This window comes from Xenopus laevis, chromosome 1S (assembly GCF_017654675.1).
Source record: "Xenopus laevis strain J_2021 chromosome 1S, Xenopus_laevis_v10.1, whole genome shotgun sequence".
Lineage (NCBI taxonomy): Eukaryota > Metazoa > Chordata > Amphibia > Anura > Pipidae > Xenopus > Xenopus laevis.
This window is the reverse complement of record NC_054372.1, coordinates 13,915,625-13,939,976: the sequence shown is the minus strand read 5'-3', so window position 1 is coordinate 13,939,976 and position 24,352 is coordinate 13,915,625. Positions and strand designations below refer to the sequence as shown.

Here is a 24,352-nt window from a genome sequence, read left to right as displayed (position 1 = left end):
ATTCCCCCTTTAAGGTTTAAGCCAAAATGACACTGCCAAGACCATAATGGCACTATACCTGGTCATAACCATAAAGGAGTTCCACCAGGTTTCCAAAAGAGTGCTCAATCGTAAGTTCTCTCTTCACATGGCTTCCAAAACCCATCTCTCTCCTTCTTTGTTGCTTTGTACAAATAACATTATTCTAGAGAAATACGTTGTTCCCAAGAGACTAACCGCAATGGTTTATTTATCTTTTCCCTCCAGTTCTACCAGCAGCTGAAATTCCGTGTATAATAAGAGCCGTGAATGGGGAAAGTGTTTTGCTCCGTGAAGGTGCCCTGACGGCTTCCAATAAGCACTTTGCTATATTGTATCTCTTCCAAACTGTCATCTCAGTTGAGCAACCGTCAGTTTAACATTTCATTATTAAATTACAAGTTAATAAAAATACTTCGCCCTTGTTATGCGCCATGCCCCCAGGAGGTGGGAGTGCATTTAAAAGAAAGTGATCCCCATGTGCACTATGCAATTCTCTCTAATAGATTCTTTACCATAATTGTGTTCCCCATTATGGATTAGCCCCTAATTTTATTCAGCATATTGTATATCTGGCAAGACTCGTCTAACAGCGAGGTACAGATGGCACATCCACACCACCCCCTGCTGTTGTCACATGCCTGCTGCAGAAGCACCGGGCTCTACAATTCTATAGGCACAGCTGCAGATTCAGGCAAACAATACATTTTAATTTATATTATTCTTCATGCCATTCTGCATTGTTGCTTTACAGGAGGGCTGTCTAACCAGCAGCCCTCCGTCTGTTGCTCAGTTAAGGTATCTCATTAGTAAGGGTTTTTTTTTTGTTTTTTTTTAAACAGAGAAACCAAACGTATCTGCAACTTGTCAGTATCACTTTAAGTCTGAACGCCACCCACTCTTAGTAAAGCTGCTTATTGTAATTACATTTTAATTCATTTTGCACATTTTCTGTTTTATTTCATTATTTCGGTGGAGTTCCCCTTTAAGTTCTGCAAAGGAGCGGTACAATAATATTGCATATAAAATCTGGGAATCACCCAGAGTACTGTGTACAGTTTGCAATTAAAATAGCCCTAGAGTGGGAGGCCAGAAGCAGCTTCAGAGGCAACGTGCTTCCCTAAAGCTGGCCACACAAACTGATTTTTTTTCTCTTTCAGTTCAACTACTTCATGTTAAAACCTCCAACATGACCTGCTTTTTGAGTGCAAGTTCAGCCATGACAACTGCTCGCATAGAAAATCAGATGAAACTGCTCACGAGGGCCCCCAGGGACTGTGATTTCTAAGAATTGCATTGCTTTCCCCTCACCCTATCACGACACAGCGGTGGCACAAAAGAACAACGGCACAACAGTCAATCACAATCTGGGAACTCACATCCAATACCAAACAAAATGCCAACTGATGCCATACCAGGGGGTCCTTGCAACTAAATGTAGTTTTATTTATGAGAGAAGCAACTTTGAGTGGAAAGCGGCTGTCGCATGTAGTTATTATTAGCCATTTTATTAGCCATTTGTTGGGTTGATGAAGGAAAGCATTTGCCTTGGGCCCCCCATCACCACAAGGGTCATTAGGAAAAAAGAATAAAATTAAAAAGTACATACAAGTTAGTTTATTTTAAATTATATAATTGTAGGATGTTTTCAGAATATATATCAGAGATTTTCAAATTGAGACCCTACAACTGCAACTCTTAGTAACACCGAAGTATAATTATATGGCCAAAACTACCCCGGTACCAGTCGGTCCAACATCTCATTCCCATATTGCCATATTAATATGAAATCAGCCCGCTCTTTCCTTCTATAAAAGCCTCTACTTTTCTGCAAGGGTTTCCACTTCCACCAACATTGTTGGTGGGATTTTCTTCCACTCAGCCACAAGTGCAATAGTGAGTATGGGCACTGATGTTGGGCACAGGGCCTGGCTTCTAGCTGATGTTTCTTTTATCTGATGTTCCATCTGAAGTCATCCAGCCGGTCCATTTGGGTTGATGTGAGAACCAGTCAAGAGCTAAGGGGAGCAATAGCAAGAACTTCACCAGTAGAATAACTCGCCAAATTGAGTAGATCAAGAGCTTCCGTTCCCATCTCAGGAAACCTCCTTGGTATGGACCTCACCTGGTGCATGGGGGCATTATTCTTCTTCCCCAAAACATTGCCACAAAGTATATGGAATGGAATCTACTGTCATTTTAAGCAATGGGATAGCAATGGGATAGCCACTTCCACTAATAAGAAGGGGTGTCCAGACATTTTGAGCCATATAATATAGTCACTGCATGCAGAAACCCTTAGCTAGCAGAGACTTAATTTACTCCAGCTGCAAAAGACTGGTTTGTAATTGGCTGCTCTGGGTAAGTGAGCTATATCCAATCCCTGTGTCTTACTACCTAATGACTTGGTGAAAAAGACATATTTATGCACATTTAGGGGAATGGCGCATGGAACAGTCTATAATGTACACTTAAAGGCAAATAACATGCTTTATAGGTCTTCCCTGTAAAATACATCTTCCCATGCGATACCCTAAAGGTTATGAAAAAGAGAGAACACTTACCACCATCAGAGACTGTGGCAGCCTGGGGAAAAGAAGAGAGAAACATTTGTTAGAGAATGAGAAGTCATTACAGATTAACTCTTGGGAAATAATATATTTCAGCTTCCAATACTAAAAGACAAAGGGTCAGCCAAGAGACAAGCTCCATCTATTCTGCTGCAGAAAATTCATCTCTTGCACTCTTCTCTTGCTTTCCCCACCAGCCTGGAGAGCAACTCCTCCTCATATAATCAAGATTTTCAGTCCTATCAGCCGCAGAGTACATAAGGAGGATGAAACCGCACAAGCCCTAATCAGCGCTGGGATAAAAATACCCCACATTCATTCACAGCCTTATACATTATGGAAAGCAAAATCGTTTCATCATCACTGCTGAATAATAATTAAACGATTACCCGACTTCAATAGCGCCCTCCTTTTATACCCATAATGCCCCTCCTGGACAAGTTTCTGCCTTCTTCCTACGGCCACCGCATGGAATTTATTTGAAGGGACCTTATCAGACATTGTTAGTTTAGTTCCCGATACCTGTAGGCCTTATTTCTAAGGGTCAACTTCGGAAACAAAGTGCTCAGAGTGCCATCCCGTCTCTTCTTCGGGGTCGACTAATCTCCCCCCGAGACTGCCTCTCGCCGGCAAGAATGTAAATTGCCGACGGGATGGCACTCTGAGCACTTTGTTTTTCTGAAGTTGCCTCACGAGGAAACTTCGGGCAACTTCGGAAAACAAAGCGAGCCGAGTGCATCTTCTTTGGGGCAACTAATCTCCCCAAACTGCCTCCCGCCGGTTAGAATGAAAATCACCAGTGGGAGGCAGTTCGGGGAGATTAATCACCCCAAAGAAGAGGAGATTTGTCATCGGGCGATTAATCTCCCCGAATCTGAGCATGTGCCCTGACCCGAATAGTTTTTGATTATGTGACTAACATACTTATCTGAAAAAGAATCAGTTGTCTGAAATCCCTTTTGGTATACTACAACCCTGAAGCCTGGTCATTGGTTTATACAATATAAATCTTAAGGAAACCTGGGTCTCTTGAATAATAGATATGTACACATTGCAACGGCAATAGCACAAGAGGTGGGATTGGGAGGTGGGATTTGGATTCGGTTTGACCAGACACAAGGATTCGGCCAAATCCGAATCCTGCTGAAAAAGGACGAATCCTGGCCGAATCCCAAACCGAATCCAGGATTCGGTGCATCCCTAGTTCTAATACATCTGGAGGGCCATATGTTGATCATCCGTGGTCTAAACTAAATATGTGAGGGGCTGAAGAGTTTTTCCACTATTTTTAATTCCTTCTGGCCTTGGCTAACCCAGTTTGCCTTTCCATTAAAGGGGTGGTTTAACTTTAAGGTAACTTTTATTATGTTATAGAAGGCCAATTCTAAGCAACTTGGTTTTCATTATTTTATTTTTTTTTTATAGTTTTATATTTATTTGCCTTTTTCTTCTGACTCTTTGCAACTTTCAAATGGGCGTCACCGACTCCCTTCTAAAGAACAAATGCTCTGTAAAGCTACAAATGTATTATTTTTTTTCCTTTGGTTAAGATGCAAATTGAAGAGCTGCAGAACAAAAGCTAAATAACTCAAAAACCTTCAATAAGGTTTGGCAGCACACTTGTTTTTTATGCTACCAAAACTTACCTCCTCTCTTGAAATTAAAAAATAAGCACCTGCTTTGAGGCCACTGGGAGCAACATCCAAGAGGTTGATGAGCAACATGTTGCTGGTGAGCCACTGGTTGGGGATCACTGCCATAGACAGTCCATATTTATTGGGCCTTATTGGGCCACTTTGTATTTGAAATGTCTGTTTTGAATGTCAGTACGGACCTGGAAGAATCATTACATTGTCCATCCAGCTGGTCAGGAATGAGCAGTTTAATGGACACTTCTGAATCTAATCAATAGTGGCTTATTGGGTTCAGTTTGTCTCTTATCTCATCCATGATCACATGAAAACTGAATAGAAGCCTATTACATTTAATGAGTAGATCAGATGTTTCCATCAAATTTAATCTGGTCCAAATGATATTAACTTTTTTACCCTGTGAAGCAGAGTGATTGTGCATGAAATGTCCCAAACAAAGTATAAGAGTATGAGTTCTCATTTGGTCATATCCTGGTCATGTTATAACACGCCTGCATTCCTTACTATGCTAACTATGTATGATTCCCACAGCACTACCCATAACACCATGGGCAATGAATGGCACGACTACGAGTACTGAAGGCCATTGGACAAGGATCTCTTGTACACGGGTGACAAAAAGCTGCCATTTAGTTGGGCTGCATCTTTACCATCCCTGAATATAGGATGAATTCTTTGCACAAGACAATTAAAATGACTGTGTTTTGTTAGTCTATGTAAATGCTTGTTTGGGGCAATACATACAGTGCAAATTCTGTCTGGTCAAAACAAGGAAAACTAAGTAAGTCAATATCCCCCACCAGGAAATATACAAAGTCGTTAGTTTAAGGGTTAGGGCACCCAGGCAGATTTGGATTAGTCACCCGCGACAAATCTCTTCTTCGGGGCGACTAATCTCCCCAACTGCCTCCCCTGCCATCCCGCCGTTTTCCGAAGTCGCCCGAAGTTTCCTCGTGAGGCAATTTTGGACGATTTCAGAAAACGAATCGATACGAGTGCCATGCAGTAGGTGATTTTCATTTTAGCCGGCGGGAAGGCAGTTTGGGGAGATTAGTCGCCCTGAAGAAAAGGAGATTGGTCGCCGGGAATCTGCCTGTGTGCCCTGACCCTTAATAGGGGGGTGCCTACACTTCTAAACAGCAATTTACATTACTGACCCTGAGGGTGACCTATAGCAGCACTGCCCATGTAGGTAGTGATACACTTTATCAAGTGCAAAAATCCATGCCCATATTTTGTTTGGTTGATCACGTAGACAATCAAAATCACTGAGGATACGGCACGCCTTCATGACTACGTTGATGCCAAACGCACTATAGTCACAGTTCCACTGTTCACGACGGCGAGTAATGAATGTGGTTTAGCCAGTTTTGTGAGCCAAAATATCACCCCTGCACAATGCAAAGCAATTGCCTACAGAGATATAAGCTTCATGGAAAAATATTAGAAATTTCACAACAATCTGTTTTACACTGCCCTGAACTGTTTCAGCTAATCCCAGGAATAAACAGTCTGATTGTATTCAGGTGCATGACCCACAGGTGAAGGTTGTGTTCTGTCTCCTCTCTCACTGCCCCTACAGATAGAGCACACCACTGATAACACCTTTTCTACCCAAACACATGTCCCTAAATTCCAGTCCTTAGCCCCGACATGAGTAGTATGTATCTATTTTTTTCCCCCAATACTCATCACCATAACTTGAGATACAGAAAGGCTTGCCATGCAACCCTGCCCACGTTCATACATGCCTAGGAATTTTTGGTGATGTCTTTTTCCACCGCAACAGATATTTGTATGAATCCACGCTCGAGGGGATCTTTATGACACTGGTTTCAAGTGTGTTTTGACAGGTAGGAAGGCAAACAATTGTTTGGAAAAGAGTAAGGACTGCGGGTTTCTTTTTGACACGCGAGAAATGAAAATATTAAGTGTTAGAATACAGAATTTATTGAGCTCATTATATGAGCACATTTAGTTGAGCTGCCATAAATGTATTTATATTTTTTTCTTAAAAGACAGATTAATATAATTGCTCAGATTAAAATGAATCCACAATGGTCTGCGTCACAGACGCCATTTCCCCACACCCCACTTCCCTTAGGCTGGCAGAGTCATTCAACCCCTCCTTTGCCTTGGTCCATGTTGAAATGATGGATTCTGGGACTTAAAGTTCCTCTGCTTTCATTGGAGGGCAGGGCACAGATTGTCTGAAAAGTACAGGGCCTTCAAGTCACAGAACTAGTTGTTCTCACATTCCATCGTTTATTGAATGGATGTACAAATCCTGTTATCCCACTGACTAAGGAGAACTAAAGAAGTAGGCTAGAAATGTTGTACATGATGTTTTGTGCTTCAGTACCAGCCCAAGGCAACCACAGCCCTTTAGCAGTAAAGATCTGTGTCTCCAAAGATGTCCCAGTAGCTCCCCATCTTCTTTTCTGCTGATTCACTGCACATGCTCTGTGCTGCTGTCACTTACTGAGCTTAGGGACCCACTCACAATATACAGTACACATAGAATAGAAATGTCACAATATAAGGCTGATTAGTAATTAATACAGATAATTACTACATGGCAGCACAGAAACCAGTGCAATTAGCATCAGAATGCATGGTAGCTAAAACCCGGACCTCTTTATCACAATAAGCAAAACACAAATACAAATAATCATGTATTTTACCCAGAACGCATAATTTTTTCCATAAAATTCAAGTATAATAGGCAATGTTGGATTGGGGTGATCTGGGCCCACTGGGGCTGACACATCAGGGCCTGCTGCCACCCCCACGGTCCCCCGCCCCACCCTAAAATTAATTTCTGTTCCCCTTTAACATCCCTGCCAAAATTTCTTTATGACACCGGGTTGGGGGGGGGGGAGTCAGGAACTTGCACCTTTGCTTATAGCAGATCTAAAGCTTAACTAACTAATTAAGAAATAGGCTAGAAATGTTGTACATGATGTTTTGTGCTTCTGTACCAGCCCAAGGCAACCACAGCCCTTTAGCAGTAAAGATCTGTGTCTCCAAAGATGCCCTAGTAGCTCCCCATCTTCTTTTCTGCTGATTCACTGCACATGCTCTGTGCTGCTGTCACTTACTGAGCTTAGGGACCCACTCACAATATACAGTACACATAGAATAGAAATGTCACAATATAAGGCTGATTAGTAATTAATACAGATAATTACTACATGGCAGCACAGAAACCAGTGCAATTAGCATCAGAATTTAATAATCAGCAAACCTGTAGCATCAGCTTATATTAGAGGGGAAGCTCATTTTCTGCTGGATAATTAGTGACGAGCCCTAAACTTAGCTTCTCAACAGCCAATCAGAGCCCACTGAGCATGTGAGTGTCACAGACACTTTCCAAGATGGTGACCCCGTGACAAGTTTGAAGTCCTGGATCATTGCTGCTATTGACAACCTGGTGCAATAAGTTCAGTATTTTTAAATATTGCATTTTTAACCATATTAATTTTTAGGGTTAAGTTCTCCTTTAAGGGTGATGTAATACAGTGACGACTGACAGGTCTCACTTTGGCAACGTGACCAGTTTGCCTGAAATTGATCAATATTATCAGCCTGTCCATTCCCAGCTTAATCGTATTCCAATATGTCAACTGCTTTGATTGCGATTAGAACATCAACCCAAGAGAGAAGCTCTGCGAGGAACAGACATTGGCTTTCTCTGGAATAATTATGGCTTATTTACTTTTGTAACTTTTGCTTAGGAAGAGTCTAAAAGGAACAGATGAGACTTCATAAACAGCCAGTGTGCCAAAAAGTCACACGCCGGGCCAAATTGGGCTGATCCAACTGCTGGTCAGGGAACCGTGGGCCTTTGGAGACTCAAATCACTGGTTGAGGGTCACATTCAACAAGCCAATGCAGTCCTTACCCAATGTGATTTTCAAAGGAAGGTCCCCTTAATGGTCCCATACACAAGGCAATTTGGCAGCTTTTAATGGCCGGTTCATGGCCAGCTCAGGGCATACAAGAACATTACAGCGTTTTTTTATTTTTGTGGTGCTCAAACTCACTCACTCCCCATGTGTCAAAGTCCACAGAAGTCCAAGGTGTGAGTCTGTTCAAATGCACTGCACATTATCTAGAAGGCACAGAATAAAATGCTGAAAGGAGCCTTTGCAGCAATGCTGTTTCCAAGTGTTGGAAAACAAAACTGTTTTAGGTACATACTCTACCTAACATAATAACGCACAAAAAATTCCTTGTTGGGCTAAAAATATGTAAAAAAAAAAATTAATAAAAAGAATTTAAAAACAAGAACAAAATATCAAAAACCATTTAACAAAGCTAAAAAAAATAAATAAAAATTGAAAGAATCCCTCTCCATTATAGAGCTACTTTTTTTTTTTTTTAGAAATTTCAGACTAGGAAAGGGATTTTTAATCTATGCATCTCCATGCTGCTCAGGGAGAGCCTGTTATTAGGGTTCTGTGAAATTAATAAAATATAATTATTAAAATAAGTTACCTAAAATTGTTGTAAAGCTGTTTTTGACTTCATTTGGTTCCTTTAAGAAGCACTGGAGAAATGGCATAAAACATTACTTCCAGCAATATTACTTCTAAATGCTCAATACAATGTCCTGCGTGTCCCCAAGCCTCAGAAGGCCGCATTGTAATAGGATTTCCAAAGGCCTACAGCAAGTCATGCTGTTAAGGCATTATCCTTGAATACGCTGATCAGGCATGAGAACATACCCCATGCTGTTTTCACCGCTAGCTCAATAGAAAAGCAATTGTCTTAGCACAATTACATTAGCATAGGCAAACATCAACCCATTTGTTTGTTGGTATTTACTGGCCAAATAGAGATAACGAGCATAGTTCCCATATAGCAAATAGCTATAGCAGAACTTACTTTAAATGACAGTACAGAGAGGAGAAGAGCCTCTCATGTTTGATCACAGCAGTGTGACCATCTTATGCAGCTAAAAAATAATCAACAATTTCTTTTGGAAAATACTGTGAGTACATGAAATGTGCAAAACTGACAGTCATGGGTGGCTTAGCCCTTTGCCATGCCCTGAAACACCCAAGCTATGCCTACTACAACCCAGCTATACCCAGTTACACCTCCAACCATATCCCCAACTCCACCTTGCTTAGGGCTGCAGTGAGCCAGCAGGAGAACTCTGGGGGGCAGTAGCGAGCCGGCAGCAGAATGCTGGGGGGCTGCAGCGAGCCGGCAGGAGAATGCTGGGGGGGCTGAAGCGAGCTGGCAGGAGAATGCTGGGGGGCTGCAGCGAGCCGGAAGGAGAACGCTGGGGGGCTGCAGCGAGCCGGAAGGAGAATGCTGGGGGGCTGCAGTAAGCTGGCAGGAGAATGCTGGGGAGGGCTGTAGTGAGCTGGCATGAGAATGCTGGGGGCTGTAGTGAGCTGGCAGGAGAATGCTGGGGGATAGCAGGAGTTGGGGTGGCTACTGTGAGTTGGTAGGAAAAATTGGGAGGCTACAGTGAGCTGAGAATATGGGGGGGATGAAGTGAGCTAGGAGGGGACTGTTGTAAGCTGGCACAAAAATACTGGGGTGCTGTAATGAGCAAGCAGGGAAATGCTGGGGGGCTATAGTGAGCTGGCAGGGGAATGGCAGGGGACTGCATTGACCCGGCAAAGGAATAAGCTAGCAACATATTATTTACACACAATCAGCACATGACAGCACTGTCTCATATCTCCAGTACACAGACCCAGGGGGCTCAGCATCTTCGCTTGCTATTTATACTTATAAACAATTATTGGGGTCAAAATAAAAACAAGCTGTGTAGTTTGTAAGGGCAATCTCCCAAGACGGCGCAGCTCAAGGGAGCCTTATGCAAGCTGAGGCAGATCTCATGAGACAGCGGAGAAATGTATTGCCTCCAGGCTAAGTACAGCCAATCAGCTTTGATTATACAAAGTAGCCATTATGGGGTGTGGAAGCATGTGAGTTATAAAAATAAATGCTATTACAGTATATACGCAGGAAAAACTATACAAACTATACGGTCGATTCTGAGTTTAAATAACCCTGCCTCGGTTTTGCACAGGCTGGGAAACCATTTCAACGTTGCATTATTGGCACCCATTTGAAGAGCAATTCAAGGACCACAAAAAGTTAAAATGTTCTCCCCGAAATGTGCAAAGTTCAAATAAATACATAAGCTAGAGCTAGAGGGGTGTAGGTGGCCTAACTCCTGAATCCTTTGTGAAAGATTCGTCTGTAAACCAACCAAAATCCTAATTTGCATATACAAATTAGGGGCAGGGAAGAGACAAAGAAAAACGCACACATTTTTTTTTCCCACTTCCTCGTTTTGTGATGAAACATCATGTAATTTAAAGGCTACTGATTCAGCAAGGCACAAAGATTTGGCCAAATACGAATCCTGCTGAAAAAAAGCCGAATCCTGGATTTGGTGCATCCCTAATAGAGAAGCTATGTACTCCTGGCTATAATTATGTATTGAATGTTATTCCTGTTGGAATTCCCTCTTGTTCAGCTGAAGGCCTGTGGGCCACATGTTCAAGGGATGGTTCAAGGGTCCCTCCGACCTCTTTAGATGACATTATCACTATAAACTGTATTTAAAGAGTCCTTTGGGGAGGATTATGGGAAATGTCGATTAAATATGAGGAAAATATGAGGAGATGAGGCTGTCATGTTATCTCAGTAACCCAAATATGCAGGACAAAACTATATGTACTATCTGAACCCCATTGGCATCTATGTGAACGATCTGAAAGCACGGGCCCCAGAGCTGATAACATGTACTGCCATATTTTCAGGTGCTTCTCATGGGAGCCAAAGGAGGGTTATGACAATTATTTTTGGGATTATGATTATTTTGGCTTCATGTTTATGTGCCGTTGTCCTAAGATTACAACTTCCTCCTTTAACAGGAAGTCCACCTCCAGGCAGAGAGCAGCACTGAACTCTCCACTTCTACCCGCCCACCAGAGTGACAGAAATCCAAAATGGTACCGTCACACAGCCACGGTGACATCACAGCACCCGTTCCTCGCAGTACGACGCAAACGGGAGCTCAAGGATTCTCAGTATTCCAGTAATGCTCATGTGAGGAGAGTGCTGCAAGCATGAATAACAATACATCCCCAAGATCCTGTTTGCAGAACTGTGCACCAGTTCAGCCATAAAAGCAAAACTATAACCAAAACCTCTGCAATAGGGAAATTTCACAGTGGGGAAATTCAGATAGTTACTGGAATTTTATATCATCACCCTCTACATGGGTCCAACTGAGAAAACCAGTTCCATTAGTATTAGTGATGAACTTGAATTTTTCCCACCAAATAAAAATACTTTGTGAAATGATATCCGATTCCCCTTTGAATTAAGTGTCTCAATTAGTCATTATTTATATGATGTGATTGGGATCCTTCTTCTGCCAATTCCCAGTCCGTTTCTGGTTGTCAGTAAATTGACCCAAGTTATCAAAAAATAAGGTGTTTGTTATTATTCTTTTTTGGGACTTCCACATGCTACCTGGTTGCTAGGGTACTTCAGTACAGCTGGCCGACTTTCAGGCAGATATTGATCGTGGAAGAGGGCCCCTAAAGCTGGCCATAGATGTTGAGATTTTTAAAACATCCAATCCTCATCGTGAGACCATGATTTTCTCGGAATGATCGTACGAATTGACCATCAACTAAAAAGACCAATTTGCCAGGAAAACAAAGGGGAGCTGCCTGCTTGGCCCTGCAAACATAGATACTGCACTGGGGCCGACAAAGATTTTTTTGACCTGGCCAATCAATTTCCTGACAGATGTCGGCCGAAAAATCGTAAGATGTTTGATCGTTCGAATACCACTAACCGCACGACAATTTCGAAGGATTGGTCGGACTTCCCTAAAATCGGTCGTTCGGCAAGGAGAATCGTCGCGTCTATGGGGAGCTTTACACTGCCCAAGAAGCTGCTGACTTAATCTGCACGCATCTTATATCGGCCAGCGGAGAGCGCCCAAAACTGCGTTATTTGTGGTTTGGCCTGATCATTTACATAAGAAAGGACTATCCACACTACAACTTTCAGCACACACAAAAGTCAGGCCTTACAGGTATAAAATTGTCAGCCTTGTTTTGCTACACTGGATTTCTCCACTCTGCCGGACCCCACTATATGGTTAGAACTGCACAACCAATTTTACCTGCGATAGCATCTGTTCCAACGTGCTGAGATGAATCTCAGGTGTCACGTCAGATGCGACTAATCTAAGGTAAGTAATAGGAATGTCGGACGCCGTCGCTGCATGCATCTGACACGACTGTCAGATGCCAACCCTGCAAGTTGCGTCTTTATCCGACAGTCATGTCGCATGCATGCAGCGACAGCGCTCGACATTCCTATTACTTACCTTAGATTCAGCACATCCAACGTGAAAACTGCGATTCATCTCAGTGCGTCGCAAAAGATGCTATCGCAGGTAAAATCACTCGTGTAGTTCTACCCTTAGTGTGGACATTGCAAAAACAATTTACATTAAATGCCATTCGGGAAATGCATAACTCACTTTGGCACTGTGTTTTTAAAGCCCTTGAAGCAACACCGTGTACAGGTATGCGACCCAGGATTCTCGGGACATGGGGTTTTACGGATAACGAATCTTTCCGAAATTTGGATCTTCATACCTTAAGTCTATTCGAAAATCACCTAAACAATAAATAAACCAATAGGCTGGTTTTGCTTCCAATAAAGGATTAATTATATCTTAGTTGGGATCAAGTACAATATATGTAGAATACAAAACCAGTACAGCTATAGGATCCCCATTATCCAGAAAGCTCCAAATTACGGAAAGGCCGTCTCCTATAGATTCCATTATAATCAAATAATTCAAATTTTTAAAAGCGATTTCCTTTTTCTCTGTAGTTATGGAACGGTACCTTGTACCTAAGATATGATAGATCCTCATTGGAAGCAAAGCAATCCTATTGGGTTTAACTAATATGTAAATGATTTTTAGTAGACAAGATCCAAGTCCCGAGCATTCTGGATTACAGGTCCCATACCTGTATATGAATTGGCCACTTACTGTGCTCCCCTGACTTTGTGTCCCTGTTAAGACGTTGTTCATTTCTAACAAGAGAGGCTGCTGGGTAGTTGCTACAACTCATACTTGTGAGAAGTGCCGGTAAGTCTGCTCTCTAACACTGCCATGACTGTGCTGTCCCTTTGTCACAACTGTGAGTAAATGTCAAGAGCCGGACACAAAACATGTTAGGCAAGTAGCATGATATTTTTGGCTGTTGCACAAACAAATACATTCACCATCACTCACAGCTTTACTGAATTCCAGATCGTACAAGTTGTAGGTCTATAGATGGTATAATGAAAGCCATGAGCAACCTGTATATAACAGTAACCTACATACACATATATACGACAGCCATGAGTAGGGTTGCCACCTGACCGGTATTTTACAGGCCTGGCCAGTAAAAATCATGGTTGATCCCAATGTTATTAATAGGGAAAAAGGATTTATATATAGGAAGGCCGGTATTTTTCTCCAGAAAAGGTGGCAACCCTAGCCATGAGCCATTTGTAAACTATGTCCTAATAAAAACACTGCTTAGTGATGTTGTTTATGTCATGTTCCCTATAAATATATATATATATGGATTGTCATTGACCCTTGGGAGGTTCCAGAATTAAAACTGGAGCACTAATTACCCATCTGCCAGGGGACTGTCAGCATTTCTATTATAACAGGTATAACAGACTGTCGTATTGTAATTTAAAGGGAGTGTAACCAGAATTTTAATTTCTTTCATTAGGGCAAAGCTTATTTTTAGGTTGATCCATCAACTTGGTCAAAGACTGGTACAACCTCACTCATTGGTTGAAATTGATAATCAAGTTAACTGGTGATTAGCGTTGGCCTGTGTATTGAACTAATCCTAAACTGAATGGGCCTAAACTAACTACCAGGTCACCCATATGTCAGACTGGGCAGTGCAATATCTAACAAATGGGACAAAGGCTAGATTAGGTGTTGATGTAAAGCAGCCTGTGTGCAGATGCCCCAAAGAACTGACACTCCAATTTGGAAGCCTAAACGACATTGTTGAGCATAAATCAATTAATTTTTACTAAGGCAAATCACTTTACCTTGCTTGTTCCAAATGTGATGTAGAAAGCAAAACAGTGTTCACCCAACAACCCCGCTGTTGTTGAACTACAACTTTCAGCATGCCACCCACAGTTGAAAAGTTTTGACATTGTTTCAGGCAAGTGCCTTTTCCCCATGTAGAACTTGTAACAAACATAATGAAGCCTTGGATATCCAATTTGTGTCCCTCTTTATGGGCTGTTGGTGACAACAGCTGGAGGGCAATTTAAACAGAAAAAAAAGCAATGCAAATATTATTATAGGCCTTTTCTCCTAAATTCGGGCCCTTACACACGGGCGTTTTGAGCTGCGCTCCCCTGTGTTCCGGTTTCATGCATTCAGCCGCAGGGGAGAGCAGGAGTAAACGCACGCCATTACTGTCAAGGAGGCTGTACTCACACAGACGCATGTAAGCACAGAACGCAGGTTGAGCAGCATGTTGCATTTTACCTGCGTTCGGCACTTACATGCGTCTGTGTGAGTACAGCCCCCTTGACAGTAATGGCGTGCATTTACTCCTGCGCTCCCCTGCGGCTGAACGCATGAAACTGGAACAGATCAAAACGCCAGTGTGTAAGGGCCCTTAGGAATAAGTCCCAAAATCAATTTTAAAAAAGTTAAACCCCATAAAGTGGACGGGGGACACCTACTTTTGTGTCCCTCATCATAAGGTTATTGCAAAGCTGCAAAATAAGGTTAATACATTCAAGGGGTTCATTTGCAACGAGCAAAATGCAATTTCCATAAATACTTGGAAATAACCTTGTTCTGTATCAAGTGCTCCCAAGTGCCAAAACTAAACAGAAAAAAAAGTAAGGCTCTACAAGGAGTGGGTCTAAGCAGCTGTAGACATTGAAATGAAGATGTTAATTAGGGATGGGCCAGAGGCAGACAGTTTAATTAGCAATCTACACCGCTGCTGCAAATTGACATGTGGGTAACATTTTAAAGAATGAAGCAGAAATATATATATTTCTTTTGCTCCACCAAAACCTGCTTATCCAGTGCCCCCAAGCACCTACATTAGTAGGACATATACTCCTAAAAAAATCACATATTTACTCAACTTGGTTCAGTTGTAATTCTGAGCTGTACAACAGGGAACACAGGCAGCTTTGGAGACTGCAGAACGAACAACCCAGTAAAAAGTAGAAGGGGCCAGTTCAGCTTGACTTACCCCCATCTCCCTGCAAACAAAGCAGCCTCCCACATTGCTATATTATCAGTAGACACTCACCGACAACTGGCTAGTGTTCAATGTATCCTCAATGCCTCCCAGCAGATCCTCAAAAAAGGTCTCTTTCATGGCTCAGTCCCCCCCTTTCCTGCTCGTATCCAGATGAGTTTGCTACATCAGTTCAATAGAAAGAAATGCAGCCGCTCTCCAGGGCTCAGCAGCACCTCTCAGCCATGTCCCCGCCCCTGTTCCCTGTGACCCCGCCCATGTGAGTAGGGGGGGGTGCAGGACAATTGCTCAGACTGGTGTGTGTGTAGAAAAGGCAGCCAGAGGTTTGGTTACACTCAATCCCTCTATTCAGGAGCTAAGGTGCAGCCTGCACACTGTTATTTTTAGTAGCCCTCTAAAATTTCCCTTAAAGGGGTCCTCTATCCGAAAATAATTTGTTGCCTAACGAAAGAAAAGGTTAATTGTCTGCAACTTTCCAATATACATTCAATTAAAATTTTCATTGGTTTTATAATTATTTAGAAATGTAAATTGCAAAGGAAAGCAGTGTGTGTGTGTGTGTGTGTTTACCCCTTTCTGTTCTCTGATTTGGACTCTTGGAACAATGTAGCAGTTCTCCTCCAGGTCTCGTCCATCAGTTGGTTTTTGCTACACTGTCTCACAAGGCAGAGCCAAGGCAGCAAAGGATATAAACAGTTGGACACTGCTTTCAGTAGCAATTACTTTTTATTCCTTAATTTTGTTTTATTTTCCAAAAAAATTGTTCAGTTCCCCTTTAAAACAAAGTTAAAAACGAGGAACATGGATTCTGAATTTCCAACAGTGAAGGAAACGTTTGTTCCCTTTTTTCAAGGTGTACAAAGTAACCGCTCAGATAAAAAGGTAAAGACTTGTATACAAAGTAACAACACCAAGCATAAGAGAACAGAGTATGAAGCACAAGTAATTATTATGTATAGTATAAGGAATAATGCAATGTCCTTTTTGTATTCCTCCTTGGGTTATTGCTGAACTACAACTACCAGCATCCTGTGGGGCACCAATTGTTTATTATACCCCATTGCCACCAGAGGTCTAAAACCTTCATGCTGGAATTGGGAATTGTGAAAGGCTCTAATATGAGTTGATATAACAACTATATGAAGCTTATTGGAGCCTTGCCCTGTGCAGCTGGAGGGCCCCAGCCTACATATACCATAAGCTATACTGTCCAACTGGAGCTGTCAGACTGTGGCCCTTGAAGGGATTTTTTTATGGACCCAGAATGTCCAGTGGTTTCATACCTCCCAACTGTCCCGTTTTTTGTGGTACAGTCCCGATTTTGACAGCTCAGCCCGCACTCCCAGATTGTTACTAAAATGTCCCGACATTCTCTTTGATCTCCTGCACTGAACAGCCAGAAAAAGATACAACTTTTCTAAAACTTAATTGGCTTTTGGCAGATAGCCCAGAATATGTCTCAGGTGCACTTAGATACACGTTTAACAATTTAAGATAAGCAGGTCTCTTGGGGAAACTGTGACTTGCAGCTTAAAGGGCAATTCACCTTCAGTAGAAAAACTGCAATAAAACATAAAAACCACAGAAATGTGTTCAAACTTTAATAACCTGACAAATTTTGTAAAATGTTAATTAGGGGGTGTGGCCACTAAAATGTTGGAAGGTATGGTCTCACAAATGCAATGGCATGATGTGTTTAAAGGGGTAGTTCACCTTTAAGTAAACTTTTAATATGTTAAATTTAATATAAGTAATTATAAAACAACTGGACTTGCTGAGTAATTATTGAAGACGTTTTACTAGTCATCCGAGCAGCTTCTTCAGTTCAGCATGACCAATTTTAAACAACTTTTCAATTGGTAGTTATAGTTTATATATTTTTTTAATTAATTGCCTTCTCCTTTTCAGCTTTGAAATAGTTGTCACTGACCATATCCATAAAACAAATGCTCTGTAAGGCTACACATCTATTGTTGCAGCTACTTTTTATTACTCATCTTTCTATTCAGGCCTCTCCTATTTGTATTGCAGTCTCTTATTCAAATCAAGGCATGGTTGCTAGGGTATGTTGGACAATAGCAACCAGATTGCTGAAATTGCAAACTGGAGAGCTGCCATATAAAATGCTAAATAGCTCGTAAACCACAAATAATAAAAAAATAAATCCAACTGCAAATCGTCTCAGAATATCACTTTCTACATCATACTAAAAGCTTAAAGGTAAACAAACCATGTAATGCAAATTTCAGTTGGTCAAGATGGAACAAGTTAAACAGAACCACAGTGCATAGAGTTTAAAAAAAAATATCATAGGGAGTTAAACAGCAGAAAAAGATAAGGGGGGGGAAAGACTGTCCTGAAGAGCTTACACTTTCCTATACATGAGATAATATACATTGCTGCTTGCAGGACCAGACAAGCTTCCTGCCTGGGGCTCAGTTCTACAGCAACTCATGGAATAAGATTGCATGACCCCCATGCATATAGTGTGGGGTGCACAAGCACACTTGTCTCTGGAGGCTGCTGGGAGAAGAACTTGCAGGTATTCTACACCTGCCGGCATGTGACTACAAAGATACAAAGAGCTTGCATTTTATATATGGGTTTTGTTTGAATTGGAAAGGTTACCTATTTATAGCCACTGTTTATTTTGCCTTCAAATACACTCCAGGTATAAAGGCATTCCTACATATTTACATAGAGCAATCCATTTCCTGCATGTTTGCATTCATGCATCAGGGTAGAAGCTGCCATATTAATTGTCTCAGAACAGCCCACTCGTCTTGTTAAAAATAAGCCGATGTGTAGGCCATGCCTATAGGCTCTACTGCATGTATGAGCTATGCCAACAGGCTCTACTGCATGTAAGAGCAATGCTTACAGGCTCTACTGCATGTATGAGCTATGCCTGCAGGCTCTACTGCGTGTATGAGAAACCTGTGGCCTTCATGGACATTTAGCTTCCCCCCATTGATAGTCTTTGGGTGGGCTAAAGTTTGCCTTAGGACAATGGCAAAGAAGAAAATCAGGGGTGCTTTGCCCAAAGACTGGGCCAGAAAGCCCAAAATCCTCCTCCATTGACTCCTATGAAAATCGTCTTAAAGCATAAGCACCCGTTCATACCAAGCTATTCACACTGCCAAGGAGATTGTACATTCTTGTACTTTTCAGAGTTCACTTGGTACATTCCGCATAAAGAATTACTGGTGTCAACTCTGCATTAGCCTAAATCTACTCTACAGTCTATGAATGACAAAGTAGAGAAAGCTAAACCCTGCCTATATAGTATATCCTGGCCACACATTCTCTGCTCCGTTTGTGTGTTTTGATTGGATTCTATTTGTTTGCTGTCCTATTGCACTCTGCTATATGAATCGGCTAATTCGGCCTTATTTTATAGGACAGATACAATAGAATTGATCTCTATTCTCTGCTCAGATTCATAGATTTTTCATAGGAAAGGCTCTGCCACAAGGCTATTATCACCCAGCAATCCATAATGATTTGCCCTGGGGAGGACCATGCAAACGCAGACCATGCAGCTGCAGCAGGTGGTGGAAAGGCAACAGACAGGCGTAGGGGCCCATTTTTGGACCCACTAAGGGCAGCTCAGCATGTGTCTCCAGGAGAATTACAACGCTTGCTATAAAAAGTAGGGCTCCATAATCACTTCCATGCCAGGGGCAGGCAGTAGGTGAGTATGTTAGTGTGTGTCTTACTTGTGCCTAACCCCAAAGATAGTCCTGTCCACCCAGCTGATACTGAACTAAAATGAAGCAGCCGTTCTTCTGCAGGCCACACACACATCAATCCCTCCTTAAAAACCTGGTCATTTTCTGAACATGTCTGGACATTAATAAGTCTGGCATCATTCTGAATGCCTGCTCAAGAGCTCAACACCCACATGCATCTACATGCAAACTAGATGTCTGGGTATCTAGAGGCAAGCTATATGAGTGCTACTAGATTTCTTTCTACTATTTAAGGTAGACACGGAGCTGAGCTTTCAACACAACCAAGGTTTAAAGAGAGCCTCCCAGTTAGTCACTTTGGTTAAACCATCAGGAGTAACAAATGTTTCCAGCCAGTAAAAAGCCACTAATTCCCAAACATGTCAGAGTTGCCAAAAAGCTGCTGCACACTGAAAAAGGTGAATCAACTCTTTAGTTGTGCTATTTTATTGGCTCATGCAAAGTAGACAGGGCAACGTTTTGGATCCTGAAAGAAGGAATACAGGGGTAGAGCACTCCAACATTGAGTGGAATCCAGTTTTTATACTGCATCAAGATCAGGGCTGCTTTAGGTTTGTGGGAAAGAGGGTATCGGCCCTCTGCTTCTCTGGAACCACGGAGTAAAAAAACTGTTAGTCAATTTCAATTGAAAGATTTTTTTATACAATGATGTACATTGAGATTTCTAGCATGTGGCTTTTAAGCAGCTATTCAACTGAAATGGGTTCAAACAATGCTTTTTATCTTCTACATGACCTTATTATGGCTCTTCTGTAAATAGCCTGTAATTTGGGTCAGGGTTGGTAGATCTGCTGCTGAAATTGTGCCTATGCTGGATGGAAAAGGACAGGCCAGGTTGACCAAATAAGACAGATCTGCAAAGGACAGCTTTTTGTTTTGCTCATCCACGAGGGTGTTGTGGTGGGGCATTTTATTAGTCTACTGAAAGACCCACACTTTCCAGTTAAAAAAACCAAGAATCTGTCTCTTATAGTTACCTGGGGCAATCAATTGCTACCCCTTGTAAAGTTCCTACCTTACCTCATGAGGAAAGCCCATCCATGTAGAGCTTCTATTTCATCAGCTATCAAACTGTTGCATATAATTTGATCTTGATGAACAAAGTAATTTGACATTGAATAGTCAGAACAGGACTGCAACCAGGCCCACCAATCTGTGGGAAAATGCCAAAAGGCTGGTGTAGGGTGCCATAGAACAGAGCTGAACTGGGCCAATAAGATACCAGGTGAAAAACCAGTGGGCACTTTGAAAACTTTGGACTAAGGAGGCTCGATGGGGGTGGTGGGTGCATATGTCGGCAAGGTGGTCCTTGACTTTGAAGCCCCTGTGGGCCTATTGTGACTCCCAGTCCATACCTGGCTGGACCACCCCTATTGTCCAGCACATGGGCCCAAAAGGCTTGACTGGTTCATTATGGACAAACAGTGAGACTGAGCTGGGCTGATGCAGTCCCTCAAGTGTAAATATAGATAAGCAAGTTGGGGGGGTGGAGATTGGGTGTATGGATGGACTGCACCGTGCATTTTAACAGGACTATATACAGTACAACGATGTTCAAATAAATAAGGCTTGTATTCAAAATGTGCCCTGCCTAGTCTCTTAACTAAAGAAATTATAGTTTGCTTATTGTTTCCATTATAAAGTACTAATGTGGCATTGTTTTGTTTTACCATTTACTGCCTCCCTCTGGAATCAGTTAATGAGTTCTTCATTAACAAGTCCCTCCCTTTTACTAATTACTGCTTGTATCTCAGGCTTAGGGCAAAGACAGGGGCCGATGTGCCCCCTATACCCCCTGAGGTGCCACCCCTCCTGCACTTACCTTTTCTGCACTCTGATAGGGGTGAGGGGAGTAACATTTCTAGTGCAGAGAGTGGAACTGTGCTCCTTTTTCCTGAATTTTTCCCCCTGATTTTCCAAGCATTTTCTCGCCTACCTCTAGTTCTGGCCCTGCTTCTTCTTCTGCCTCACCATCAATTGCTCTAAAGCTTCAGAGATGTCAAAAGAAAGTGCTTTCAATGTCACTGTTCTGCACTGTTTATTGCAGGAAATAGCAAAAACCATGGATATTTCGAACTGACAGACACCGTGACTATTCAGCCTATACACTGAAGTCCTTTTGAACACAGGGGTTAGTTTCCTTCATCAATGGATGTCACAGCACCTTCCATAGAATCCATTTAAAAAGCCTTTATTGGTTTACATGGCTGGGATCTCTAACAAGCAACAACGTTTCAGGCCCAAACACAGCCCTTTCTCAACTTGAGAAAGGGCTGTGTTTAGGCCTGAAAAGTTGTTGCTTGTTGTCCAAAGGCTGGAGGAGGTAGGGAGGGGGACCAGCCTATTTTGTGACCCACTATAAAACATACCTCCCAACATTTTGGAAATAGAAAGAGGGACAAAAAGATTTGCGCAGCAAAAAATTTTTGACAATGCCCATTTTGTGGCCACACCCCCTAATTACCATGTTCATTTTACAAAATTTGGCAGGTTATGAAAGTCTGAACACATTTCTGTGGTTTTTAATGTGTTATTACAGTACTGCTAATGAAGGTGAATTTCCCTTTAAGCTGCAAGTCACAGTTTCCCCAAGAGGCCTGCTTATCTTAAATTGTTACAATTGTTTATTTGGTTATCTTAAATTGTTACAAATGTATTGAAGTGCACCTGACACATATTCTGGGCCAAAAGCCAATTAAGTTTTAGAAACTTTGTATCTTTTTCTGGCTGTTCAGTCTGGGACTGTGGGTTGAGATGTCAAAATCAGGACTGTCCCGCGAAAAACAGTTGGGAGGTATGAAAAACCTGAACCCCATCCTATCCCATGCCGTTGCATTGACATCATTTACAGTTAACTTTAAAAACACTGAACATGTGTATTGTGTAATGTGTATGAATCATCAGGCAAATAAGAAGTTTTCCGGTGGAGCTCTCCATTAAAGCATAAGTACAACTTTAAAATAAGTAATGTAAAACTGATGAGGGGGCTATTCTAAGAATTTTTGTCATTTACATTCATTATTTATTTTCTTTTAATTCCAAGATATTAAGGGATACATGTACTGTTAACATGAATGAATTTTATTCCGACAGCGCCACCTGCTGGTCAGTTTCCCACCAGTCTGACCACCAAGTAGTCAAGGAAGTTGTCAGGAGAAAGAAAGAGGCTGCTCTGATGTTCTTCTGCTTAGGAAAGATTTGAGAAAGGTTTCTGGGTTTTTTCTTCTAAGTAGAAGAACATCAGAGCAGCCTCTTTCTTTCTCCTGACAACTTCCTTGACTACTTGGTGGTCAGACTGGTGGGAAACTGACCAGCAGGTGGCGCTGTTGTTGAACAAAATTCATTCTACATGTATATCTTTATATCTTGGAATAAAAAGAAAATAAATAATGAATGTAAATAACAAAAGTGCTTAGAATAGCCCCCTCATCAATTTTACATACACTTATTTTAAAAGTTTACTTATCCTTTAAAGGGAAGCGACAGGCATGCTTAGAAAGTGTTGGGCTAATTACCTGCACGTTGCCAACTGCAAGTGATCACACAGTGGGCTTCCCTTGTGAACATCTGCTGGTTCTTTAAACACAGCTCAATTTTGTTTTGTTTTTTGGAAGTCTTGGAAATGCTCCCCCCTTCCACCCAGCCAGATTCAATTAGAATAAATGAATATTTAGAGGGCTGAAAGCAATGAAAAAGTAACTTTCCAGCCAACTGACTGATCACACGACCCATGCGATTTTTGTTTATTTCCATGGAGTTCGGATCATCGGGAAACACAACTTAAAAAAAAAAAGTTGCCCCATGCAAATAAACTGCCATTGGGGAAAGGTTTGATCACTGACGGTGGAAGCCATTGGGGGATTATTTGTGCAGCAGGAATGGAGTGCAGCTGGGTGGATCAGGAATAGATTTCAGCACAGGCTATTACAAATAATAATTACATAGGAGAGCTGTTCTGCTCTTCTGAGTATTCTTGCCAACTCGATGGGACTCGCATGGATTAGGTAATATTATGGTGGGTTTATCCTGCAAACAGCAAAGGTGCCATCTAGTGGTGCAATAGGGCCAATACATGCTTTGCAAATGGTCTTTTTGCACTCACCTCTGTTCTCTGCAGTTGTTTTAAAGGGCAATCAAGATAAATTATGCATCACATTTTTATCAAACGTCACTAATTAAACTATTCATACCCAGGGAAAAAGACCGAAACAGAAAGATCCACTGCAGAAAGATGAAAGCTCCCAGAATTCATTGCTGCTATGCAAAAAAGTGATTATTGCTAATGAAGGTGAATCGCTGTGAGTCTAACTTTTCCCAAGGGACCTCCTTATCTAAATTGTTACAATTACTTATTTGCTTATCTCAAAATTGTTACAAAGTATCTTTTTTGCACCTGTTAGGGCAGATTGGGGGAGATTAGCTGTCCAGCGACAAATCTCTTCTTCTTCTTCGGGTGAACTAATGTAAATCGCCGGCGGGGTGTCACTTGGAGCGCTGAATCTTGCAAAGTTGCCTCACGACAAAACTCTGGGCGACTTTGGAAAACGAAGCGCTCAGAGTGCCATCCCGCCATCGATTATGATTCTAGCCGGCAGCAGGCAGTTTGGGGAGATTAGTCATCCCGAAGAAGAAGCAATTTAGCGCCGGACGATTAATATCCCCTAATCTGAGTGTGTGTCTCTGCCCTTAGCTGTTCTGGGCTCTCTGCCAAAAGCCAATTAAGTTAGAAACTTTGTTTCTTTTTCTGGCTGTTCAGTGCAGAGAAAGTCGGGAATTTCCAGTACAAACGCGGGACTACGGGTAGAGCTGTCAAAAGAGGGACTGTCCTGCTGAAAACAGGACAATTGGGAAGTATGATGTAGAGAGTGATATTCTGCAATTGGTTTTCATTTTTTATTATTTGTGGTTTTTGAGTTATTTAGCTTTTTATTCAGCAGCTCCCCAGTTTCAGCAATCTGGTTGCTAGGGTCCAAATGACCCTAGCAACCATGCATTGAATTGAATAAGAGACTGGAAAATGAATAGGAAAGGAACTG

General features: G+C 41.9%; 1 protein-coding gene across 4 annotated transcripts in view; it reads right to left on the bottom strand.

Moving 5' to 3' along the window:
• rgs12.S (regulator of G-protein signaling 12 S homeolog) overlaps positions 1–24,352 on the bottom strand; it is a 100,670-nt gene that overhangs the window by 34,654 nt on the left and 41,664 nt on the right. For 3 of the 4 annotated variants that reach the window (XM_018239492.2, XM_018239508.2, XM_018239500.2), the window contains exon 4: positions 2,583–2,604. In XM_018239492.2, coding sequence (XP_018094981.1) covers positions 2,583–2,604 — 22 coding nt within the window. 4 annotated transcript variants of the gene reach the window in all.